The sequence below is a fragment of the Hypanus sabinus genome, chromosome 24 (genome assembly GCF_030144855.1).
Source record: "Hypanus sabinus isolate sHypSab1 chromosome 24, sHypSab1.hap1, whole genome shotgun sequence".
In the NCBI taxonomy this organism is placed as follows: Eukaryota; Metazoa; Chordata; class Chondrichthyes; order Myliobatiformes; family Dasyatidae; genus Hypanus; species Hypanus sabinus.
In genome coordinates, this window is record NC_082729.1 from 750,216 (window position 1) to 772,233 (window position 22,018).

The 22,018-nt window shown below is 43.6% G+C and overlaps 1 protein-coding gene across 1 annotated transcript in view; it reads left to right on the forward strand.

Moving 5' to 3' along the window:
* Window positions 1–3,078: 3,078 nt before the first annotated feature.
* Window positions 3,079–22,018, forward strand: part of LOC132380382 (uncharacterized protein KIAA1522-like) — a 121,889-nt gene continuing 102,949 nt past the window's right edge. The window contains exon 1 of the mRNA XM_059949119.1: window positions 3,079–6,100. Coding sequence (XP_059805102.1) covers window positions 5,929–6,100 — 172 coding nt within the window. The 5' untranslated portion in view covers window positions 3,079–5,928. The remainder of the gene's footprint in view (window positions 6,101–22,018) is intronic.

Sequence of the window (22,018 nt, forward strand, 5' to 3'; positions counted from 1 at the left end):
GACATGCCACAAGCACTCCCCCTCTCCCCCTAATAAAGGGAAAAAAGAGGTGTCGCACAGTGAGGAGGGGAGAGGGAGGGGGTAGAGAATTTTATATATACACACACATTTAGTTGGAGTTCAAACCAGATAAGTGTGAGGTGGTTCATTTTGGTAGATCAAATATGATGGCAGAATATAGTATTAATGGTCAGACTCTTGGCAGTGTGGAGGATCAGAGGGATCTTGTGGTCCAAGTCCATAGGACACTCAAAGCTGCTATGCAGGTTGACTCTGTGGTTAAGAAGGCATACGGTGCATTGGCCTTCATGAACTGTGGGATCGAACTTAGTAGCTGAGAGGTAACGTTGCAGCTATATAGGACCCTGGTCAGACCCCACTTGGAATACTGTGCTCAATTCTGGTCGCCTCACTATAGGAAGGATGAGGAATCTATAGAAAGGATGCAGAGGAGACTTACAAGGATGTTGCCTGAATTGGGGAGCATGCCTTATGAGAATAGGTTGAGTGCACTTGGCCTTTTCTCCTTGAAGCAACGAAGGATGAGAGGTGACTTGATGGAGGTGTACAAGATAATGAGAGGCATTGATCGTTTGGATAATCAGAGGCTTTTCTCCGGGGCTGAATTGGCTAGCACAAGAGGGCATAGATTTAAGGTGCTTGGAAGTAGGTATAGAGGAGATGTCAGGGGTAAATTTTTTACGCAGAGAGTGGTGAGTGCATGGAATGGGCTGCCAGTGGAAACAATAGGGTCTTTTAAGAGACTCCTGGATGGCTACTTGGAACTTAGAAAAATAGAGGGCTATAGGTAAAGCCTAGGTAGTCCTAAGATAGGGACATATTTGGCACAGCTTTGTGGGCCGAAGGGCCGGTATTGTGCTGTAGGTTTTCTAAGTTTCTATGTTAAGTACCAAGACCTCTGACAGATGATCTGCTGTTCCAGATATTCTGTTTTCTCACACAATGCTTCATTCTGCAACACTGACATAGAATTGGTTCATCCCCAGGGCCACAAAGCCTCAGAATTCCGAACTGCATCCTTGATGATATTTGCCTGGTGTGGGTTAGAGCTGTGGCCTCCTGTAAAGTAATGCCTCGGTTCCTGAAATGGATCCTGACTTAAACACAGAACATTCACTTGTCATTGGACATCTGGAATATCTAGAGAAAGTCTGGACAAAATGCAGCAAAGAAGCAGGAGGAGGCCATTTGGCCCCATATCTGCTGTATCATTCAATAAGATCATGGTTGGTCTGTTAGCTCAGCACCAGTTTGCCACATTAGATTCTCAAGTGTTGACACTTGCTGGAGTTTAGAAGACTGGGGCGTGTGAGCTGCTGAGAGGAATGGCTGGTCAGGGATGCTAGGGTCTTGTCCCAGAACAAGGGGTTAGACATGGGCGACTAACGTCTCCTTTCAGTGAACTGAAAAGATTAGAAATTCTCTTTGAGAGCTGTGGGTTTTGGGAATTCAAAAGAAGTGTGGTTAAGACCAGAGTTTAGTAGTCATTCACAAATTTGCTTATGGCACCACTATTATAGCAGAATCTTGGATGGCAATGAGAAGGTGCACAGGAATGAGATAGATCAGCTGGTTGAACATCAGTAAGACTAAATAACTGATTGAGGACTTCAGGAAGGGGATGTCAAAACTTCACAAGAGTTTGAGGAGATTTAGTAAGACACAGGAAAACTTCCATAGATGTATAGAGGAGAGCATTGTGACCATCTCGTATGGAGGGAGCCAATATACAAGACTGGAAAAAGCTGTAGAGGTTTGTAAATTTATTCAGCCTCATCACGGTCACAACCCTTCCCACCATTGAGCAAATCTTTAAAAGGCAGTAGCTTAAGAGAATATCCATCATTAACGTCCCTCACTATCCAGGATACAGCCTCCTCTCATTACCACCATCAGGGAGGAGGTACAGGAGCATGAAGACCCCTCTTCTCATTACTACCATCAGGGAGGAGGGACAGGAGCCTGAAGACCCCTCTTCTCATTACTACCGTCAGGGAGGAGGGACAGGAGTCTGAAGACGCTGTTGAATACCCATACTCAGCAGGACATCAGAGATGTCATCTTTCTTTAATGAATGGGGTTTCTCTCCCTCTACTATTGATGCTGCTCTCACCCGCATCTCCTCCATTTCCCATGCATCCGCGCTCACCCCATTTTTGCCGCTGTAATAGTGATAGAGTTCCTCATCCTTACCTACCACCCCATCAGCTTCCAGATCCAACACATCATCCTCTGTCTCTGTCTACCACTAAACATGTCTTTATCTCTCTTACCCCTCCTCTTTCCACAGGGATTGCTCTCTATTTGATTTCTTTGTCCATTTGTCTCTCCCACTAATCTCCTTCCTTGCACTTATCTCTGTAAGCGGCCCAAGTGCTTCACCTGCCCATACACCTCCTCCCTCACCTCCATTCAGGTCCTGTAACAGTCCTTCCAGGTGAGGCAGAGATGCTCAAAAAGTAGTCCCCCGATTTGCAATAGGTCTTATCTAGGTAGAGGATAATGCATTGAGAGAACCAGACACAATAGACGGCCACAGCAGATTCACAGGTGAAGTGCTGCCTCACCTGGTGGGACTTCCCAGTGGCCAAACATTTTAATTCCAAAATTTTAAGAATAGCTTCTTTCCTCCACCATCAGATTTCTGAACATTCCATGAATTTACGAACCCTATTCGCTATTTTATTTTAATCAGAATCATAACCAGGTTTAATTTCTTTCTTTTTCAATCTTTTTATTATTATTAATAATATGAACAAAATACAATTGATATATTGGTAATGGGATTACAAACATACACATTTCCATTGCACATGAAAGAAAACATAAGCAATGATTACATTATAAATGAGTATTCCCAAATCATGAACGATACAGTATATATATGAACAAGATAAATCTAGGTATATCATAATATATAATATATAAAAAACAGAAAAAAGAGAAAAAAATATTATGCAAAAAAACTAAACTAATAATCTAATAGCTAATAAAGAAAAAAAAAGCAAAACAAGAAAAAGAGAGAAAGAAAAACTGGAAAAAGAAAAAAAAATAGGTTTAATTTCACTAGCTTATGTCGTGAATTATTTTCCACTATTTATATAGTAATTTTTATAACTTTGCACTATACTACTGGTGTGAAATAACACATTTCATGTCATATAATTCAGTGATAATGGAGGTGATTCTGATTCCTGAATTAAATAAATGTTGGATCAGACCATACCACCCACTCCTGCTCATTCTCAGCCAGCTGCAGAAGAGGGCTTGACTTCTCAGCATCAGACCAAGATCTGGACTTTGCTCTGTTTGGCTTCAGACTGACAGACTGAGATCTGGCTTCTGAGTCATGCTGTCATTTCACCAATGGCATCCTTCTTATCATGATTGGTGCTTGATGAGCCAGTGAAAGGCTGGATCCAGCCCACAAGATTGATGTCCAAGCCAGGGAGCAGGGAATAGGGTTAAGTTAACATCTGTGCAAGGCAAGGAAATTGCCTTTTATGTTTTGACTCATGCTTCCAGATTTTTTTTATTTTTTGGTAGTTGTTGATTTTATTTGGCCCAAACTTTTCAATTAATTGTCTAATTTATTACCATTTCTATACTGAAACCAAGGTTTGTGTTGGTGTCTGGTTCCTAAAAGTGGGCTGTTTATCAATGAAAGAACAGACACTCAGGACGTAAATGCCAAGGTTCCTTTAGTCAGATTCTGAGCTCAGGGATGGTATCGCAGTTGATGTTAGGTTGCATAGTTTTTGGCTCGGGTCTGGTCACAGATTCACTGGGATCATGGCTGGTGTTATACAGCCATGGAGTCCCAACTAATGCCACTCATTTGTACTAACTTCTCATTCCAGCTCCTCATTCAGACCCTTCTCTGCCAAGGAAAATCCAAGTGATCTTTCAGGCATTTAAATGTTGTCCATAAGACATGAGCAGAATTAGGCCATTTGGCCCTTTGAGTCTGCTCCACCATTCAATCATGGCTAATTTATCTTCCCTCTTAACCCCAATCCCTTACCTTCTTCCTGTAATCTGACCCCATAACCAGGGGACTGTCAGTAATTCTGCTTCCAGTACTCCCTCCGGCAGTGTGTTCTGGGTACTTGCCACTCTCTGGGTGGAACCTACCCTTCAGATTCTCTAAATCATTTTCTCTTCACCCTAAGTCTATCTCCTCCAGTTTTTTTCTACTGGTGTGGGTTGAAGTTTTCTTTTGTCAACATACTCAGGTTTTAGTTACATCCGTTCCTAACCTCCTCTGCCTCAGGAATAACAGAACCAGCCTCCCGGAACTGAAACGCTGAATCCTGAGGAGCCTCCTTTGCACATCTCCAGCACAGTCCTGTGGGTTGGTTGTATCTGGGTTAGGGTGGTCCTACCCAGGTTAGAGGTGGACCTATCCAGGGTTGGAGTTTAGTGTTTGGTATTGGATTAGAATTTGTCTTTAAGGGTTAGGGCTCAGAGGTTGGGTGCTGATTTTGGGAGTACATCTGTCAGTGAAGTGATGGTTATGGGGTTTGTTCTGGCTGGTGTAAGGATATGTTGGGTTACCAGGTTAAGCAGATGGGTGATTGTGGGGTTTGCTTTGACTGGTGTGAGGTTACTTTGGGTTAACTGGTTAAGTTCTGTGAGCAGCTTTCCGATGTTTCCCTTTCACTGGTGCCAGCCACTCTGGTTTCCATTTGTCATTGCTTTTTACTGTCGACCCTCGGTGGGTCACCCTGATAAGAGTTAAGAATGAGACAAGGAAGATGTGCAATAGATAAGATCTTAAGTCTTGTAGAGTCCTGATGAAGGTAAACATTGAGTGGGGGTGGGGGTGGGGAATGCTGCTGGATACCTCTCTCCTGCAGGATTACAGCTACTCTGGAGGTGACTGAACCCAACCAGGTCTTTTACTAAGATGGTATTTCACAGAGACTTTTGGAGTTGGAATGGTCAGTGGTTACTACAAACGATTTGAGATGACAGTCTGCTCCTTAGTCTGTTTCAATGTGAGCACAGCCGTGCTGCGTAACGGGGCAAAGGTTACTCGCTGCTCTGGGGGAGTGTATAGGTAGGCGGCGAGACCCTTGTACACGCTTTAACTACAGATCACATCATCTCCAGCCCAGAGGCTTACTGCATTTCACTACCACAGTTTTGTGTGGCTTGGTAATTCCTGCTTTATTGTCCTTTCTGCTGAATAGAGCAGGGGTGGGGAGACATCTATACGTTTGCGGTGAAGTGTCGTATTTCATGGGAGTGCTTCCTAGTACCTCCCAGTGCGAGGAGTGCCAGACAGTCTAGGCTTTGCTTCGCTGCCTGCAAACGGTTAGGTGTAAAGCAGCGAAACAGGCTGGACTTCTCACGCTCATGCGCCTCCGACCTTGCAGAGGATCAGGAAATAATTCTGCCCAATACTGCGGAGGGTGCTGGAGCTTGTAACACGCAGCGGGAGTGATTGTTGGCTGTAGGGTGGAGTTCGTCCACCACTAGATGATGTGGGATTAATGTGAGTCAGCAAACTACACTGACATTCCTGGTTGTTTAAAGTAGAGTCGAGTTAGATGGAGGCGGAGTGGGATTTTCCGGGTATTTTACCATGTTCTGCACCAGCACGGTTCTGTTGACGCGTTGGCCGGTGGACTTCACTTTTCAAGCACCATGAGCTGTCAGACAAGCTATAAATTGTTCAGTGACTGTTAAAATAACTCTTGGTTAGAAAATAATTAGAGGGTTTACTGTTTTCTGAAGTTGATCCATCCAGGCAACCATCCGATGTGGAAAGTGTTTCGAAGTCCGTTTGGATTTGACTTGTTCATGTTTGCTGTTGGTTCTGCGTGGGGCTGAGCACACCCAGGGAGTCTTTTGTTACTGAACTCCGCCGAGCTCCTGGGAGGGAGTCACCGGACAGTCGTGATGGATGATTTCTCCGGCTTGGAGGTAACGTTGAAAAATAAAAAAAAGGCAAAATCGAACTCTTTACGGCGAGCACTAAGCTGGCTAAGGCTGTCAGGACGCAAGAAAAAGAGGTCGCAGAGTGAAGGGGACAAATTAGCATCCAGGCTGAGAAAAGGTTCTCAAAGTTCAGGTGAGCCGACTTTTAAGTTTTGACTTTCTCCTGTTATCATCGAGGTTTAAAGACCCAGCAACCGGAGATTCAGTAATGGCTGATCTTTTCCGTGTCAAACATGCGCCAGAATTGCCAAGCCAATAAATTTCCTCTGAACAGTTCAAGGTCCTGACGACCTTGTTTGCGCTGCTCATGAAGCGGTAATGAGCTGAAACCTAGCGAACTGCACAAAGGTCTTTTTTCTTTACGCTGTCTGCAGAGAACCCTTCCCAGAGTTGGGAAATGGGAAACTATCCTGTACAGGAACCTGTTCCAGAGTTGGGGAATGGGGACCTGTCCTGTACAGGAACCCGTTCCAGAGTTGGAGAATGGGAAACTGTCCTGTACAGGAACCCGTTCCAGAGTTGGAGAATGGGAAACTGTCCTGTACAGGAACCTGTTCCAGAGTTAGGGGATAGGAATTTGTCCTGCAGAGAACCCTTTCCAGAGTTGGGAAATGGGAAACTATCCCGTTCAGGAACCCGTTCCAGAGTTGGGGAATGGGAAACTGTCCTGTTCAGGAACCTGTTCCAGAGTTGGGGAATGGGGACCTGTCCTGTACAGGAACCCGTTCCAGAGCTGGGGAATGGGAAACTGTCCTGTTCAGGAACCCATTCCAGAGTTGGGGAATGGGAAACTGTCCTGTTCAGGAACCCATTCCAGAGCTGGGGAATGGGAAACTGTCCTGTTCAGGAACCCATTCCAGAGCTGAGGAATGGGGACCTTGTCCTCGGACTCTCTGGCGGACCTTTCGAATCATGGGATATCACCTTCAATTTCTATATTACTGTCGTTGCAAGGATCCCTTTTCTCGATTTCTCATTCCCAGTGTTCCTCCAGTGTGTGTGGGTCTGGTTAATGAAAGCGTGAGCTGCACTGGACAGCCCTGGATCAGTGTGGCCTGTGAGTGCAGTCTCCCCGCCGCTGGTTACCCAAGACTGGATCGATCTGAGGGGTGCAGTTGGGGAAGAGAGATCTTGAATGTACTATTTCCACTGGAATGAGTTTGATATGAGAAGGAGTCTGATCTGAGCTGTTTGCACATGGGTGTTCTGTTGATATTCACTGAAGTTGAACTGAGCTGTAAGCAAAACTGTGGGTGAGGTAGCACACTGAAATTGTACTGTTGTTAGCACTGGCTTCATAGTAAAGTCCTTTCACCTGATTGATGTAGGACTAACTTTAGATTGTTTGATTGGAAACCATGAACCAGTACCTGAGGATGAGAATTGCATGTTAAAATGAGCTAATTTTGAATTGTCAATAATTTACAATACCCCCCCCCCCCACCCCCATGGTCCATGCAAACAGTTTCAGGTTGACTTCATTTGGCTTATACCTGATGTACTGTTGTTTGGTCACTTACAGCAAATAATTTGGTTTCAAAAGCATTTTGGAAGGATTTTCACAGTCTGACAAATCATTGTATTGAATTTAAAATAAAATCAAAGTTCCAGAAATTGCTGGAGATACTGAACAGGCCGGGCAGCCTCTGGGGAGAGGAGAGGGCTGATGTTTGTGGACAACAGGCCGGGCAGCCTCTGGAGGGGAACAGCTGATGTTTCAGGTCAGTACTTTGATGAGAGCTGGAAAACTAGAACTGGAACAGCTTAATGCTATTCCAGTTCTGATGAATGCTCATCTAACTGAAATCTCCACAGATGCTGCCTGACCTGCTGAGTATTTCCAGTTAATATTTAGATTTCCAACTGTATTTTAGGTGCTTTGGGTTACTTCTAAAGGTTGGGTGGGCTGTGTGCGTACGTGCACATTGTCTAAAGGGTGGACTGTGAATAGATATGCACATTGACTGTAGGTTGGTAAACACAAAGTACACTGCAGATGCTGTGGTCAAAGCAACACACACAACATGCTGGAGGAACTCAGCAGGTTGGGCAGCATCCATGGAAATGAACAGTCAACATTTCGGGCCGAGACCGTTCATCAAGACTAAAGGTTGGGCTGAGTACAGATATGCATGATGTCTATAGGTTGGACAGTGTACAGATATGCACATTGTCTATAGGTTGGACTGTGTACAGATATGCACATTGTAGGTTAAGCTGTGTACGTACATGCACATTGTCTGTAGGTTGGGTTGTGTATGTACATGCACATTGTCTAAAGGTTGGACTGTGTACAGATATGCACATTGACTGTAGTTTGGTAAACACAAAGTACACTGCAGATGCTTTGGTCAAAGCAACACACACAACATGCTGGAGGAACTCAGCTGGTTGGGCAGCATCCATGGAAATGAACAGTCAACGTTTCGGGCTGAGACCCTTCATCAAGACTAAAGGTTGGACTGTGTACAGATATGCACATTGTCTAAAGGTTGGACTGTGTACAGATACGCACATTGTCTATAGGTGGGACTGTGTACAGATATGCACATTGTCTATAGGTTGGACTGTGTACGGGAATGCACATTGTCTAAAGGTTGGGCTATGTACAGATATGCTCATTGTCTAAATGTTGGGATGTGTACAGATATGCACATTGTCTGTGGATTGGGCTGTGTACAGATATGTACAATGTCTAAAGGTTGGACTGTGTACAGATATGCATGTTGTCTATAGGTTGGACTGTGTATGGATATGCACATTGTCTAAAGGTTGGGCTGTGTACAGATATGCACATTATCTTTAGGTTGGATTGTGTACAGATATGCATGGTGTCATGCCAAAGTGGGCATTGAGAAACTCCATTTACAATGTAGCTTGTAGGTTGATGACGGTGATGGTTGTCACCTTGCTCGGGTCCAATATCTCCTGATTGCAGTTTTTGCATAATTCATTGTATCTGTATACCCTGGCAGTGTGGCGAGTTCAACTCGGTATGTCAGAACTAACTTTCTGATGCCTTTCAGCTGCTTGTGCGGTATCAGTGAAAACTACTTTGAATTGAATCTGATTTAAGTTTCTGTGTAAAAGAGCCATTTGCATTTGTAACCACCAGCCTTTCCGAGATGAGGGCAGCTGAGTTCTGTACAAGTGTAACTGTGGTTTTGCAAGGAAGAAAAGGCAAATCTTTTTTGTTAACTTGCATGTACCTAGAATGGCCAAACACCCATTTCAGCCATCGATTGGTTTAACCCCACCAGTGCTATATCGTTAATGATTTGTAACTACAGAGGATAAGTTCAATATCTGCAAATCTGCCGATTCCATCTCTGGCTGGTGGAGGCAGGAATAATGAGAATAGAACTGTTGTCTTTTGAAATAAATGTAAATAGAAAATCATTCTTCTTGTTCTTAAGCCCATCACCCCTACTTGGGTATAGGCCAGCATAAGTAGCTCCTCTGCCTAAGTAGATCTCCTCCATCGTCCTCTATATGTCCTGTATAGCTCCTCCATTGTCCTCCGTCCTGGGTCGATAGAAGGACTTTCAGCACACAACTTCATACTCCTTTTAGGTGAAGATCCTTCCTCTTGGGCTGAGGTCTCTGGAGCATCTGTGGGCATTTCTGTAGCTCTGGGATTTTCCAGGATGAGGTTGCTAGTCCTATGCCCAACCCTCCTCCTTTTGCAGCTGGGCTTGGGACCATCCATGGTGGAGTTAAATGAGAAATATGTTTTAAATCATAGACACAAGAGACAGTGCAGATGCTGGAAATCTAAAGCAATACACACATTGGGCTGGAGGAGCTCAGCAGCTCAGGCAGCATCTGTGGATGGGAATAAACAGTCAATGTTTCAGGCCGAGACTCTTCATCAGGAGTGGAAAGGAAGAGGGTAAGGGAGGAAGAAGTTCAAGGTGATAGGTGAAACCGGGGGAGGGGGAGGGGGTGAAGTAAAGAGCTGGAACGTTGATTGGTGGAAGAGATAAAGGGCTGGAGGAGGGGGAATCTGATAGGAGAGGGCAGAAGACCATGGGAGAAAGGGAAGGGAGAGGAACACTAGAGGGAGGTGATGAGCAGGTAAGAAAAGAAGGAGTGAGGGGAAAACAAGAATGGGGAATGGTGAAGGAGAGGGGGTGGAGTTCAGTTATCAGAAGTTTGAGAAATTGATGTTAATGCTATCGGGTTGGAGGCTACCCAGATGAAATATAAGGTATTCCTCCTCTAACCTGTGTGGTCTCATCGTGGCTGTAGTGGAGGCCATGGTCTATATGTCAGAATGGGACAGGGAAGTAGAAATGAAACTCCCAGTGGCCACCATTTCAATTCTTCTTCCCATCCCCATGATAGAGGATTGGAAAGCTTTTAAAACCTCCAGAAAGAAACTAAAAGAATCATTAGGAGGGAAATGATGAAATTTGAAAGCAAGCTAGTGAACAATCTCAAGATGGATAGAGAAAACTTTTTCAAGTATATAAAAAGTAAAAGAGGTGAGTGTGAATAAAGGACCACTAGAAAATGAGGCTGGAGAAATAATAACGGGGACAAGGAGATGGCAGATGAACTAAATGAGTATTTTGCATCAGTCCTCACTGTGGAAGACACTAGCAGTATTCCAGGTATTGAAGGGTGTGAAGGAAGAGAAGTGAGTGCAGTTACTATTATAAGGGAGAAGGTGCTCTAAAAGCTGAAAGACCTAAAGGAGAATGGGCAAGAAAGTGGCAAAGGAAATATAATGTTGGAAAATCCATGGCCATGCACTTGGGTAGTAGAAATAAATGTGCAATCTGAGATGCAGAGGGACTTGGGAGTCCTTGTGTAGAACACACTAAAGGTTAACTTGCAGATTGAGTTGGTGGTGAGGAAGGCAAATGCAATGTCAGCATGTACAAGAGCAGGGATGTGAGGCTTTATAAGGCACTGGTGAGGCCTCACCTAGAGTATTGTGAACAGTTTTGGGCCCCTTATCTTAGAAAAGATGTGCTGGCATTGGAGAGGGTCCAGAGGAGGTTCACAAGGATGATTCCAGGAATGAAAGGACTATCATACGAGGAATATTTGATGGCTGTAGTCTGTACTTGCTGGAATTCAGAAGGATGAGGCGGCATGTCATTGAAACCTTTCGAATGTTGAAAGGCCTGGACTGAGTAGATGTGGAAAAGATGTTTCCCATGGTGGGAGAGTGTAGGACAAGAGGGCACAGCCTCAGGATACAGGGGTGCCCTTTCAAAACAGAGATGTAGGGAAATTTCTTTAGCCAAAGGGTGGTGAATTTGTTGCTATGTGCAGCTGTGGAGGCCAGGTCGTTGGATGTATTTAAGGCAGTGATTGATAGGTTCTTGATTGGGCATGGAATCAGAAGTTACAGGGAGAAGGCTGGGGAGTGGGGCTAAGGAGGGGGAGAAAAGGATCAGCCATGATTGAATGGCAGGTCAGACTTGATGGACCAAAATGGCCTAATTCTGCTGCTATTTATTATTGTTTTATTTGTTATTATTATTATTTTTAATCTTTGTATTTGCACAGTTTGGTTTTTTTGCACATTGGTTGTAGTCTGTTCTGTTAGGTGCAGTCCTCCATTCTATTGTGTTTCTTGTACTTACTGTGAATGCCCACAAGAAGATGAATCTCAGGGTTGTAGAAGGTGATATATATGTACTTGGATTACAAACTTACTTTGAACTTGTTGAAATAATGAAATAGTTTCATTTTCACTCTCGGCCATTTCTGGTATCTCTAAGCCTGAATGCTTGAAAATGCGGTGAGCAAAACAGTTTCAAATTGTCTTACTGCTTCTTTCCCGCCAACTGTCAGTGGTAAAAAGCACCTCTGTTAGAACACAATCACACACAAATGACGCTATTTAAATTCGGTTCACTCTAAGCACTGTGCAATGTCTAATTGCTACACAAATGCACATGTCTGACACTAGTTTAAAAACTATTCGGTAAGTCTCCTGTTCCAATTAAAAGGCATAGTCTTCCAAATAAATGAAGGGAATCCTGGCTGTTTTCTCAATTCGATTTTGTTCTTTAAGAGTTGTTCCAAATAAATGGCTGACTTGATTAATCTTTGGCCTAATTAACTGGCATCTACTGTATGAAAATAGAAACTAAAAGCAGCAAATGTTGGCTGTCATGGCAGCATCTGTGAGGAGATGAACTGAGTTGATGCTTGACACTCTGGGTTTCACCTTAGAAGCAAAATCCTTCCTTTCCCTGCAACATCAAGCAGGCTTACATTCTCTAAAGCAACACACACAAATTGCTGGAGGAAACAGTCGGTGTTTCAGGCCGAGGCCCTTCTTTGGGTCTCTTTACTTTCTCCATTCTGATGCAAAGTCTTCCTCTGAAATGTCCCCTCTGTTACTCTTTTCATTGGTACTGACTGACCTATTGAACATTGTTCTCTCCTCAGGGATTGATCAGATCCACATTGACCTCAATCCACTACCTTTCCATTCAAAGGCATTGGTGTTTCCATAACAGGCTGCAATGCAGCCAGTCCATATACTCTCCTGTGTTTGGCCCATATCTCTGCAAACTTTTCCTATCTGTGTACCTGTCCAAATACCTTTTAGAAGTTGCAATTGTATCTGCCTCAACCACTCCCTCTGGCAGCTTGTTCCAGATTTCCTCCGAGTTCTGTGTGGAATAACATTTCCCTCTGGCCCCCTTTCAATCTTTTCCCTCTCACCTTACTGTTTCCTCTAGTTTTAGTCTCCTCTACCCTGGGGATAAATCTCTGACTCTACACAACATTGCCCAATGTAAGGTCATTTTTGTTCTGGCCAGTTCTGATGTTAATGAGCTGAGTTTGCCTCTCCAGGAGCTGCCAATTATCGGCATGTATTTTAATTTCTGATTTCCAATGACTGCCATGTTTGGTACTTCACAGTTCCAGTACTGATTTTTTTTCTCATCTGCCCTTGATCATCTTCCTCGATTTATATGGTCCCCAGAGAGCTATTATTAAGCAGCCTTCACCACTTCAATCTGAAGGCTCTGAAAGTATTTGTGACATCTGGATTCTCTTTGGCTCCAGCCTCCCACAGACATTGCCTTTGTTTTCCCTGCCTCCCATTCGCCTTTGTAATTTAAAGCATTGTTACTTTCTCTTTTCTCATACTTCAGGTAAAATGTCATCAACCTGAAGTATTAACTGTGCTTCTCCCTCTGCAGACGCTGCTGGACCTGCTGAGTGTTTCCACTGCTCCAGCTCAGCAGATTTTTGCTTTTTGAAGGTCGTTATGATTTTCTTTCACCATCCTTACGGACAGAGAGTTCCAGTGCACAGTTATTGTCTGTGTAAAATAGAAAACACTCACACTCACTGTATCTTCAGTGCAGAATTTTAAGTATGTTCCCCCAGTCCCAGTGTCACCTACAGGTAGAACCTGCATCCCTCTGCCTTATCCAACATGGTCAGTCTGCTTCATCAAGTGACCGTACGTGAGCAGGCATTGTCGTTAGCCTGGTCTCCATCTGACATGACTGCACTTCAGGGAATCAAATTATATGGGAAGGAATGGTATTGAAATAAATAAGTGGATGTCAGAGAAGGCATGAGGGCTGTTTTTAATATTCATTTCCAGCTGTACCTCTGTCTTAAACTAAGAACAGAACTCAACTGACTTGTCCCCCAGTCAGTCCCTGGGAGGGAGAAGCCAGCTGTTAACCAACTAACCATCATGCTGCATTTGAAACTGGGTGCTTACAGCTTTACACTGCCTGTTCACTTCAGCTGCTGGACATCTTGAGGGTGACATGGCAGTGCAGTGGTCAGTCAACAGCTTGAGGTGATGTTGCAGCTGTAGTTAGACCACACTCGGAATATTGAGTTCAGCTCTGGTCACCTCATCTTGGGAAGGATTATGAAAGATGCAGAGGACATTTATCAGGATGCTGCCTGGATTAGACAGCAGGTCTTCTGAGGAAAGGTTGGGTGAGCAAGGGCTATTCTCTTTGAAGAGGTGACTTGATAGACGTGTATAAAATGATAGGAGACATTGACTGAGTGGACAGCTAGTGCCATTTTTCCCAAGACAGAAATGGCTAACACAAGAGGACATCCTTTTAAGGTGATTGGGTGTGTCAGAGGTAGGTTTAATACATACAGCGTTATTGCTTGGTGGTGGTGATAGAAGCAGATACATTAGGGACATTTAAGGGCCTATTAAGAGGGCTAATTTCCAATCCTATCAGGTTCCATCTTGCTCAGTTCCTTGCCTTCCTGACCAATCAACTTCGCCTTCTCACATCAATCCCATTTCCACCCCATCCCCCTACCTACCTCACCCCTCTCACTTGGATTCATCTATCACCTACCAAGCTTGTGCTCCTCCCATCCTTTTATTCTGGCTTCTGCCCTCACTTTTTGAAGTCTTGATGAAACTTTGACTGTCCATTTCCCTCCATAGATGCTGCCTGACCTGCTGAGTACCTCCAGCAGTCTGTGTGTGTTGCTCCAGATTTCCGGCATCTGCAGAATCTTTAGTGTCACATCAAATACCAGCAACTGTTTCTATTTCAAACTATTGGCATCTATTCTGAACTTCACAAGAACAAAGGATACCATTTCAGACTCAGCGGTAGCACTTCAGCATCTGAAATGCCCCTCCGAGATTCAGTCACTGCAGCCTTCAGATGTTTCCATTAAGGGTCAGATTGGGTCAGCACAAACTGGTTGGGCTGACTAGCCTGTCTCTGTGCTCCAGTAGTCTACTATGCGTCATGAGTGCAGTAAATTGGCTAGATAGACACCATGAATGGTTGGACTCTTATGAAGCACTGAAAAACAGGGGGACAAGGATTCCTGAGGATGGCAGCCCAGCTAGATAAGGTGATGATGTTGGCTGATGGGAAACTTGCCTTCATTAGCTGAGGCACAGAGCATAACAGTAGGGAGGTTCTGCTTCAACTTTATAAAGCGTTGTTTAAGCCACAGCTAGAGTTCTGTGTACAGTTCTGGTCCCATACAATAGGAAGTACACAATTGCACTGGAGAGGGTGCAAAGGAGATTCACCAGGAGATGGAGAGAGTGGAGATGCTGGGTTTGGATTGGGAAAGGCTAAAGGAGATCTGAATGAAATGTTCCTCTTTACAGAGGTGCCTGTAAATAGGGGATGTGGAGAGGAGATTTCACTCAGAAGGTGACTGGAATCTGGAACATACTATCCAGGACACAGAGGCTGTGTGAGTCTCCACTCTTTTCACACGAGAACCTGAAATACCAATGGTAAGAAAGCTGCAGGCCGGGTATGGGATTTGTTCTCGAAGTCTGGCATGGATGCAGTGGGCACAGTGATCATTATCATAATGTTCAACATCTAAAGTTAACCCTCAATAAAAAATTAACATTACTTCTGACAACATATTTGTACATGGCAAGGTTTATTTATGAGAGCACAACACTACTGTCATTGTGCAATAACCAGCAATCACTTTCTGAGCATTAATGTTCTTAAGACCAGAGGAGCAGAATATAGGCCATTCGGCCCATTGAGTCTGTTCCACCATTTCATCATGGCTGATCCATTTGTCATCTCAGCCCCATTCTCCTGACTTCTACCCATAACTGTTCATGCCCTGACTAGTCAAGAATTTATCAACCTCTGCCTTAAATATACCTAATAATTTGGCCTCCACAGCTGCCTGCGGCAACAAATTCCACAGCTTCACCACTCTCCGACTAAGAAATTCCTCCTCATCTCCGTCCTAAATGGACACCCCTCTATTCTGAGGCTGTGTCCTCATGTCCCTGACTTCCCCACCATAGGAAACATCCTCTCCACATCCACTCTATCTAGGCCTTTCAACATTTGATAGGTTTCAATGAGATCCCCCCTCATTCTTCTAAATTCCAGCGAGTACAGACCCAGAGCCATCAAATGTTCCTTGTACGATAGCCTTTCAATCCTGAAATATTTCTTGTGAATCTGCTGTGAACCCTTTCCAAAGTCAGCACATCCTTTCTGAGATAAGGGGCATAGAAATGTGACTGTGACTTTAATCCTTAGTCATCCCCACTTATCACCCCCCAGCTTCTCGCATCAATCCACTTTCTCCACCCCTTCCCCATCTACTACCTTCTCCCTCACCTGGATTCACCTATTACCCATCAGCTCATACTGCACCTTCCCCCCACCATTTTTATTCTGGCCTCTGACCTCTTCCTTTCTTGTCTTGATGAAGGTTCTTGGCATAACATTTTGACTGTTCCGTAGGTGTTGCCTGACCTGCTGAGACCCCCCAGCATTCTGAATGTGTTGCTCTGGAGTCAGATGCTGTACTTACCTGAACTGTTCAAGCCCTTTCTCCAATTTGGTTAAACTTAAAAGAGGAAATGAGTCAGCAAGGGATGTTGTCGAACCAGTACTGTGTGGAAGTGTTGAACAATCCCAGACCACAGTTCACAGGTCACCCTGGTGCATTGTTGCATGGGGTGATGCAAAACTTCATTCTACAGTTTACAAAGCAAATGGTGAACTTTGTGAATCCTTTCAGATTCTGGGTGTGTCAGCCTGGTTTGGTCTCCACTAACCTTTACGAGTAATCACCTTTATTGCTAAAACTGGCATGATCCCACTATGAAACTCTGCCAAACAGAGATTATACTTTGCTTAGTTTAACTCTGGAACCTAGAAGAAAGTTTACAAAACCAGATGCATTGACTTGGACCCACTATTTCAACATGCAAAGACAGAGTGAATTCAGTAACACATACAGATCATGGAGACCTACCCTTCATTCTACATCACCCATCTCTCAAATTCCAAATACACTGACCAGGGAGATCTTCCCCTCACTCTACAGCACCTATCTCTCCTATTGCAAATAATGAGTTAAAATGAAATTTCTATTTCTTCTCTCTTAAAGCCTATTAAATCTTTGTCCCCTCCCTCTCTGTTAATCATGGGGAGAGTCCTGTTAACTGGTTGAAAGTTCAGCTTGATAAGTCCTGGTTTTTGGAGCTCACTGCCTGAAGCTCTCTGTTATTGTTACAAATGTATTTCTGGTCACTCCGTCCAGACTGTTCATTATTTCATTTAGTTTAATTAACTCTCCATCTCCTTTGTGCTAAGAACCCAGTCCCTGTCAGTTCACTTCCACTCACTGCACAAATTAAAGCAGAAAAATGTAGAGTCAGATAGCAGCTCAGTCAAGAGAAACAATTTCTGTTCCAGGTCGATGATTGTTCATCAGAGCCGGGTAGTGAGAAAAGAAGTTAGTTGTAAATTACAGTGAGGTTAGGGGAAGGAAAGACAGGACTAAAGGAATATCTGCAATAGCAAGAGGCACAGGGTTGACATTGAGATATGATGTAAGAGGCACATGATGTGATGCTTATGAAACCATCCAGATGATAGATTAATGAGGACTGTGAGAGAGTGCGTGAGAGGGGGAGAACAAAGGCATTCGTCAAGGTAGTGCAGTCCATAAGGCATAGGAGTAGAAAAATAACACTGGACGGCAAATTTTTTTTGAAGGTGTTGCTTCCTCAGAATTTATATGTGATTGTGATAGACCACTTGAGGCTGAACACAAATATAATTTCAGACTGCCTGTATCATGTAGGAATTTGGAGAAACAAGAAATTAACTTTTATTGAATATATGCATTTAATTGCATAACAGTGTTGATGTTTTGCAGTAGTTCAACTAAGCCAAGAATGTTTTGTTGATGATTTTCATTTGTCCTCAGTATCTGAGTCTTCTTGCTCAAGTGTCCAACAAATATCAGCCACCATTGATGGATTCCAGTTGTCCTGATACAGTTTCTCTATGACCACAATGTCCTGGTGAAACCCTTCACCATGCTCGTCACTGACAGCACCAAGATTTGCAGGGATGAAGTCTAAATGGGAATGCAGACAAATTAATCTTTAGTGACATATTGCATTTCATGGTTTTGTATGCTTGAAGCATGTTGTCAGCCAGCTTAATAGGTACCTTTAATGTCAGAGGAATGTATCTATTGAACCTATTGAATTAGGTGCATGCAGTTGCCAAGAAATTTTTCAACATCCTTGAATGCCTTCCATGTGATTTTCTCCAATCCGGTTAGAAGTTCTTTGAATTTAGCTGTCATTGATGACCTGTTTGATTTGTAGACCAACAAAAATGCCTTCCTTAATTTTGGCATTGGTTATTCTGGGAAACATCTGTCTCAAATATTGAAATCTTTCATGGAAACTTTTGTGCCAGCAGATTCCATCCTTGCAGTTTTGAACCCAGTAATTCTGCTTTTGCCTTTGACAAACCCAGGTCACTTTATTCAGATTGGGTTCTCAGATGAGGCTTGTTGCACATAAAGGGTTCAAAATCTGTATGTGTCTTTTTCCATTCCTGGCTCATGTACCATGGCATCTGCATCTACTGCCTCTAGGCTCCATGTCTCTGGTGGCTTTGGTACTGGAAGAGATTTGTCATGCAGTACAGGTCTCATGGCTGAAGCGAGATTATGGTATTCAAAGGATATTTTGTTTTTAGCAGAGAAACCAGATACACTGGTCAGACAGAAGTAGCAGTCTGCCTCATGATCCATATCATCAGGACAGCGAACAGCATTGACTTACGAGTACCTCTGAGCCAAGCTCTGAGATCAATAGCAAATGTCAGAGTCCAGTCTTTGTCTAGGTCACCAATCTTACATCTAAAATAGAGTTCATAGGCTTTCTTAAAAGAGGAGTCATGTTTTGTCTTTGAGATTTAAGGATATATTTGCCATGAATATAACATTGGTGAGATATTTTGCTATCATAAATACTCTGGAAAATACAATTACTTTTTTATAATGAGTACTCACAATATACTGTGTGCATCGAGCATGCACATCAACGTGATCACAAACGGATATACATGTGATTGCAATGCATAGAATGAAGGTGCTTTTATAGCCTTTCTAAAACCTGTCCTGCCATGCAGCATCTGCCCTGCATAAGCTTGCCCAGGCATGCCTGGACAAGATAGAAAACTCTTCAGCTTTAATTGACAACACTTTAATTGACTTGAATTCAGGAATCTGATGGTGGAGGGGAAGAAATTGTTTCTGAATTGCTGAATGTGTGCTTTCAGGCTCCTGTACCACCTCCCTGATAGTAGCAAAGAGAAGAGGGCATTTACTGGGCAATGGGGGTCCTTATTGAAGGGTGCTACCTTTTTAAGGCATCACTTTATGAAGAAGTCCTCGATGCTTGGAAAGGTAGAGCCCATGATGGTGTTGGATATGTTTGCAACTTTCTGCAGCTTTTTCCAATCCTGTGCTGTGGCTCCTCCATACCAGATGGTAATGGAACCAGTCAGAAAGCTCTCCATGATACATTTGTAGAAATTTGCGAGTGTCTCTGATGATATACCAAGCCTCCTTAAACTCCCAATGAAATATAGCTGCTGTCGTGCCTTCTTTGTAATTGCATTAATATATTGGGTTCAGGGTAGATCTTCAGAGGTGTTGACACCCAGGAACTTAAAACTGTTTGCTGTTTCCACTGCTGTTCTTTCGATGAGGACTGATGTGTGTCCCTTCGGTTTCCCCTTCCTGAAGTCCACAGTCCATTCCTTGCATTCAGATTCAGAATCATTTATTTATCACGTGCACTTCAAAACCTACAGAGAAACATTTTGTTTGCATTAACAACCAACACAACCTAAGGATTTGCAGAGAGCAGCCTGCAAGAGTCTGGCACCTATATAGCATGTCCACAACAAGAAAACAAGACAACAGCAGCAAAACAAACCCCAGACATACAGACACACACATATACACACAGAGACACAGACACACAGTCACACACAGGTACAGATACAGACACACGCAGACATACACATTCACACAGGCACAGATGTGGTCACATAGACGGAAGGGCAGATACACACAGAGGCACAGATGCACACACACACACACACACACACACACATCTCCAACTCCAGGACAGGCTGCCTTTAGGCCTCCAAGCTGTGGACACGGACTCTTTGACTCGCTGATATTGGGCCTCTAGCCTCCAGACCCTCAGCCAAACTCAGACTTACAGACATCAGGCCTCTGACCTCTGGACTAGCCAAGCCAGTCAATCTAATTGCAAACAAGAGAAAATCTGCAGATGCTAGAAAACACACATAAAATGCTTGAGAAACTCAGCAGGCCAGGCAGCACCTGTGGAAAAGAGTAAAGAGTTGATGATTAGGGCCGAGACCCTTCATCAGGATTCATCTTTTCTGTAGATTATTCCCACTTTCCTCCACATTCTTCATGTCAGCAACCTTTGCCTCTTTAGTTACACAATTTCCTTCTGAATCTACTTCTGCCAAGTATTCAGGCAGCAGAACGCAGATCAAACAGCTCAATGGGAGGTGATTTTATAATGTTTGTTCAGTTTTAGTTTGATATATACATAACATGGGACTTGCTCTGACACGCCTAGTACCTTTGATTCCCCTGCAGTACTAGGGATTAGTCAGGGTTTGTCACTGTGGGCTGTTACACCCAGCCCTGCAACAGATCCGAGAGCCTTATCCTTCAGTTTGTGGAAGTTTTTATTGAGAACAAGCTTGAGTCTCATACCTGGAATTAACACCCTGCTGGTAGTGAGCAATATTTGTGCAAACTTCATTTCCTTCTTTCTGAAACAGCAGCAAAATATTAGCCCCATTTTGACTGTGTGGAACCAGAGGTTCACCTTTTGCACAACTGCAATACCGAGAATTTAGTCTGATAATAAACATCCTCGGGTGCTTAAACATTTGTTGGCAAAAGGGAAGAATCTGTGTTATTATTCTGGTATTAGATCAGAAAATGCTAGGAATGTCAGACAGCATCCATGGAGAGAGAAGCCAGTCAGAGTGATGCATTTTGGGAAGTTACTCCATGGTAGAACAGACCCAGCAAATGGTAGTGCCCAGGGGAGCTTGGAATAAATTGCATTTATTTTAAAGTAGATGTACTCAGGCCATGGATAGAATCATGGAACTACAGTGTTACAACTATAACTGAGAGGTGGGCAGAACTGGAAGCTTCATGTTCCGGGGTACAGAGAGGGAGAGTTTGAAACTGGCACTAGGAAAAAGATGATCTTGATAAATGATGGAAGTGGCTTAATTCTTCTATGTGCTTATGTATACCAAACAAAATGGAAGGCAAATGAGACGTTGGGCTTTACTGCAAGTGGAATGCAGCTCAAAGGTAAAGAGGTCTTGGTGAGGGTGTGTAGGGCTTTGGTGAGACCATACCTGAGGTATTGAATGTAGTGTAGGTCTCAATGCTGAAGGAAGGAAGACTTTGGGGGACCATACCTGGATTTTTGGATGCAGTGTATGTTTCTGTGATGAACGAAGGGAGATTTGCCATGATATCTGATACAGTGAATACTACTTTGACTTATTGCTCAAATGAAGGGCTGTCTGCCCATTGATCAATTCTGAGTATGCTGGCCTTTTTTCTCTGTGTTCAAATGACTGAGGGATGGCCTCTGAGAAACATACAGCTTTTGGTGGGATACTGAGAGCTTTCTCGGCTGCCTGCAGATTTTAGTACTAGGAAGATTCATGTCAGGGTGACATCTGGCCATTTGGAAATGAGATGAAGTGAAAATTACTCTTGTTTGTGATTCCTTTATGAGGGTACTAAGTCCTTTGAATTCTCTACCTCAGGGGCAGTGGTATAAGTCAAAGTCAAGTTTGTTGTCGTCTGCACAAGTACGTATATGCACAGGTGCAATGCAAAACTTACTTGTAGCAGCTTTACAGGCACATATTCAAATAAAAAAAACAGATTTTGGAGAGCAAAGGGGATTGAGAGATTTGGAGACTCGAAGTGAACTTGAGACAGGTGACCAGCACTAATGTTATGGAACACCAGTGCGGGCACAAAGTGGCTACCTTGACCTCTTCTGGATTTGTAGTTCTACAAGGAAGTGATGCCAGCATCAAACACGGCGTTGAGAAGCATCGTGGTCCGCCGTCAATGTTGAAAGTCTAAGTGATGAGGAAACAGTCAAGATTTAGAGCTTTCTGCTTGTCAATGGGAAATTAATTGGTTGTAAAGAAACATTTGACAG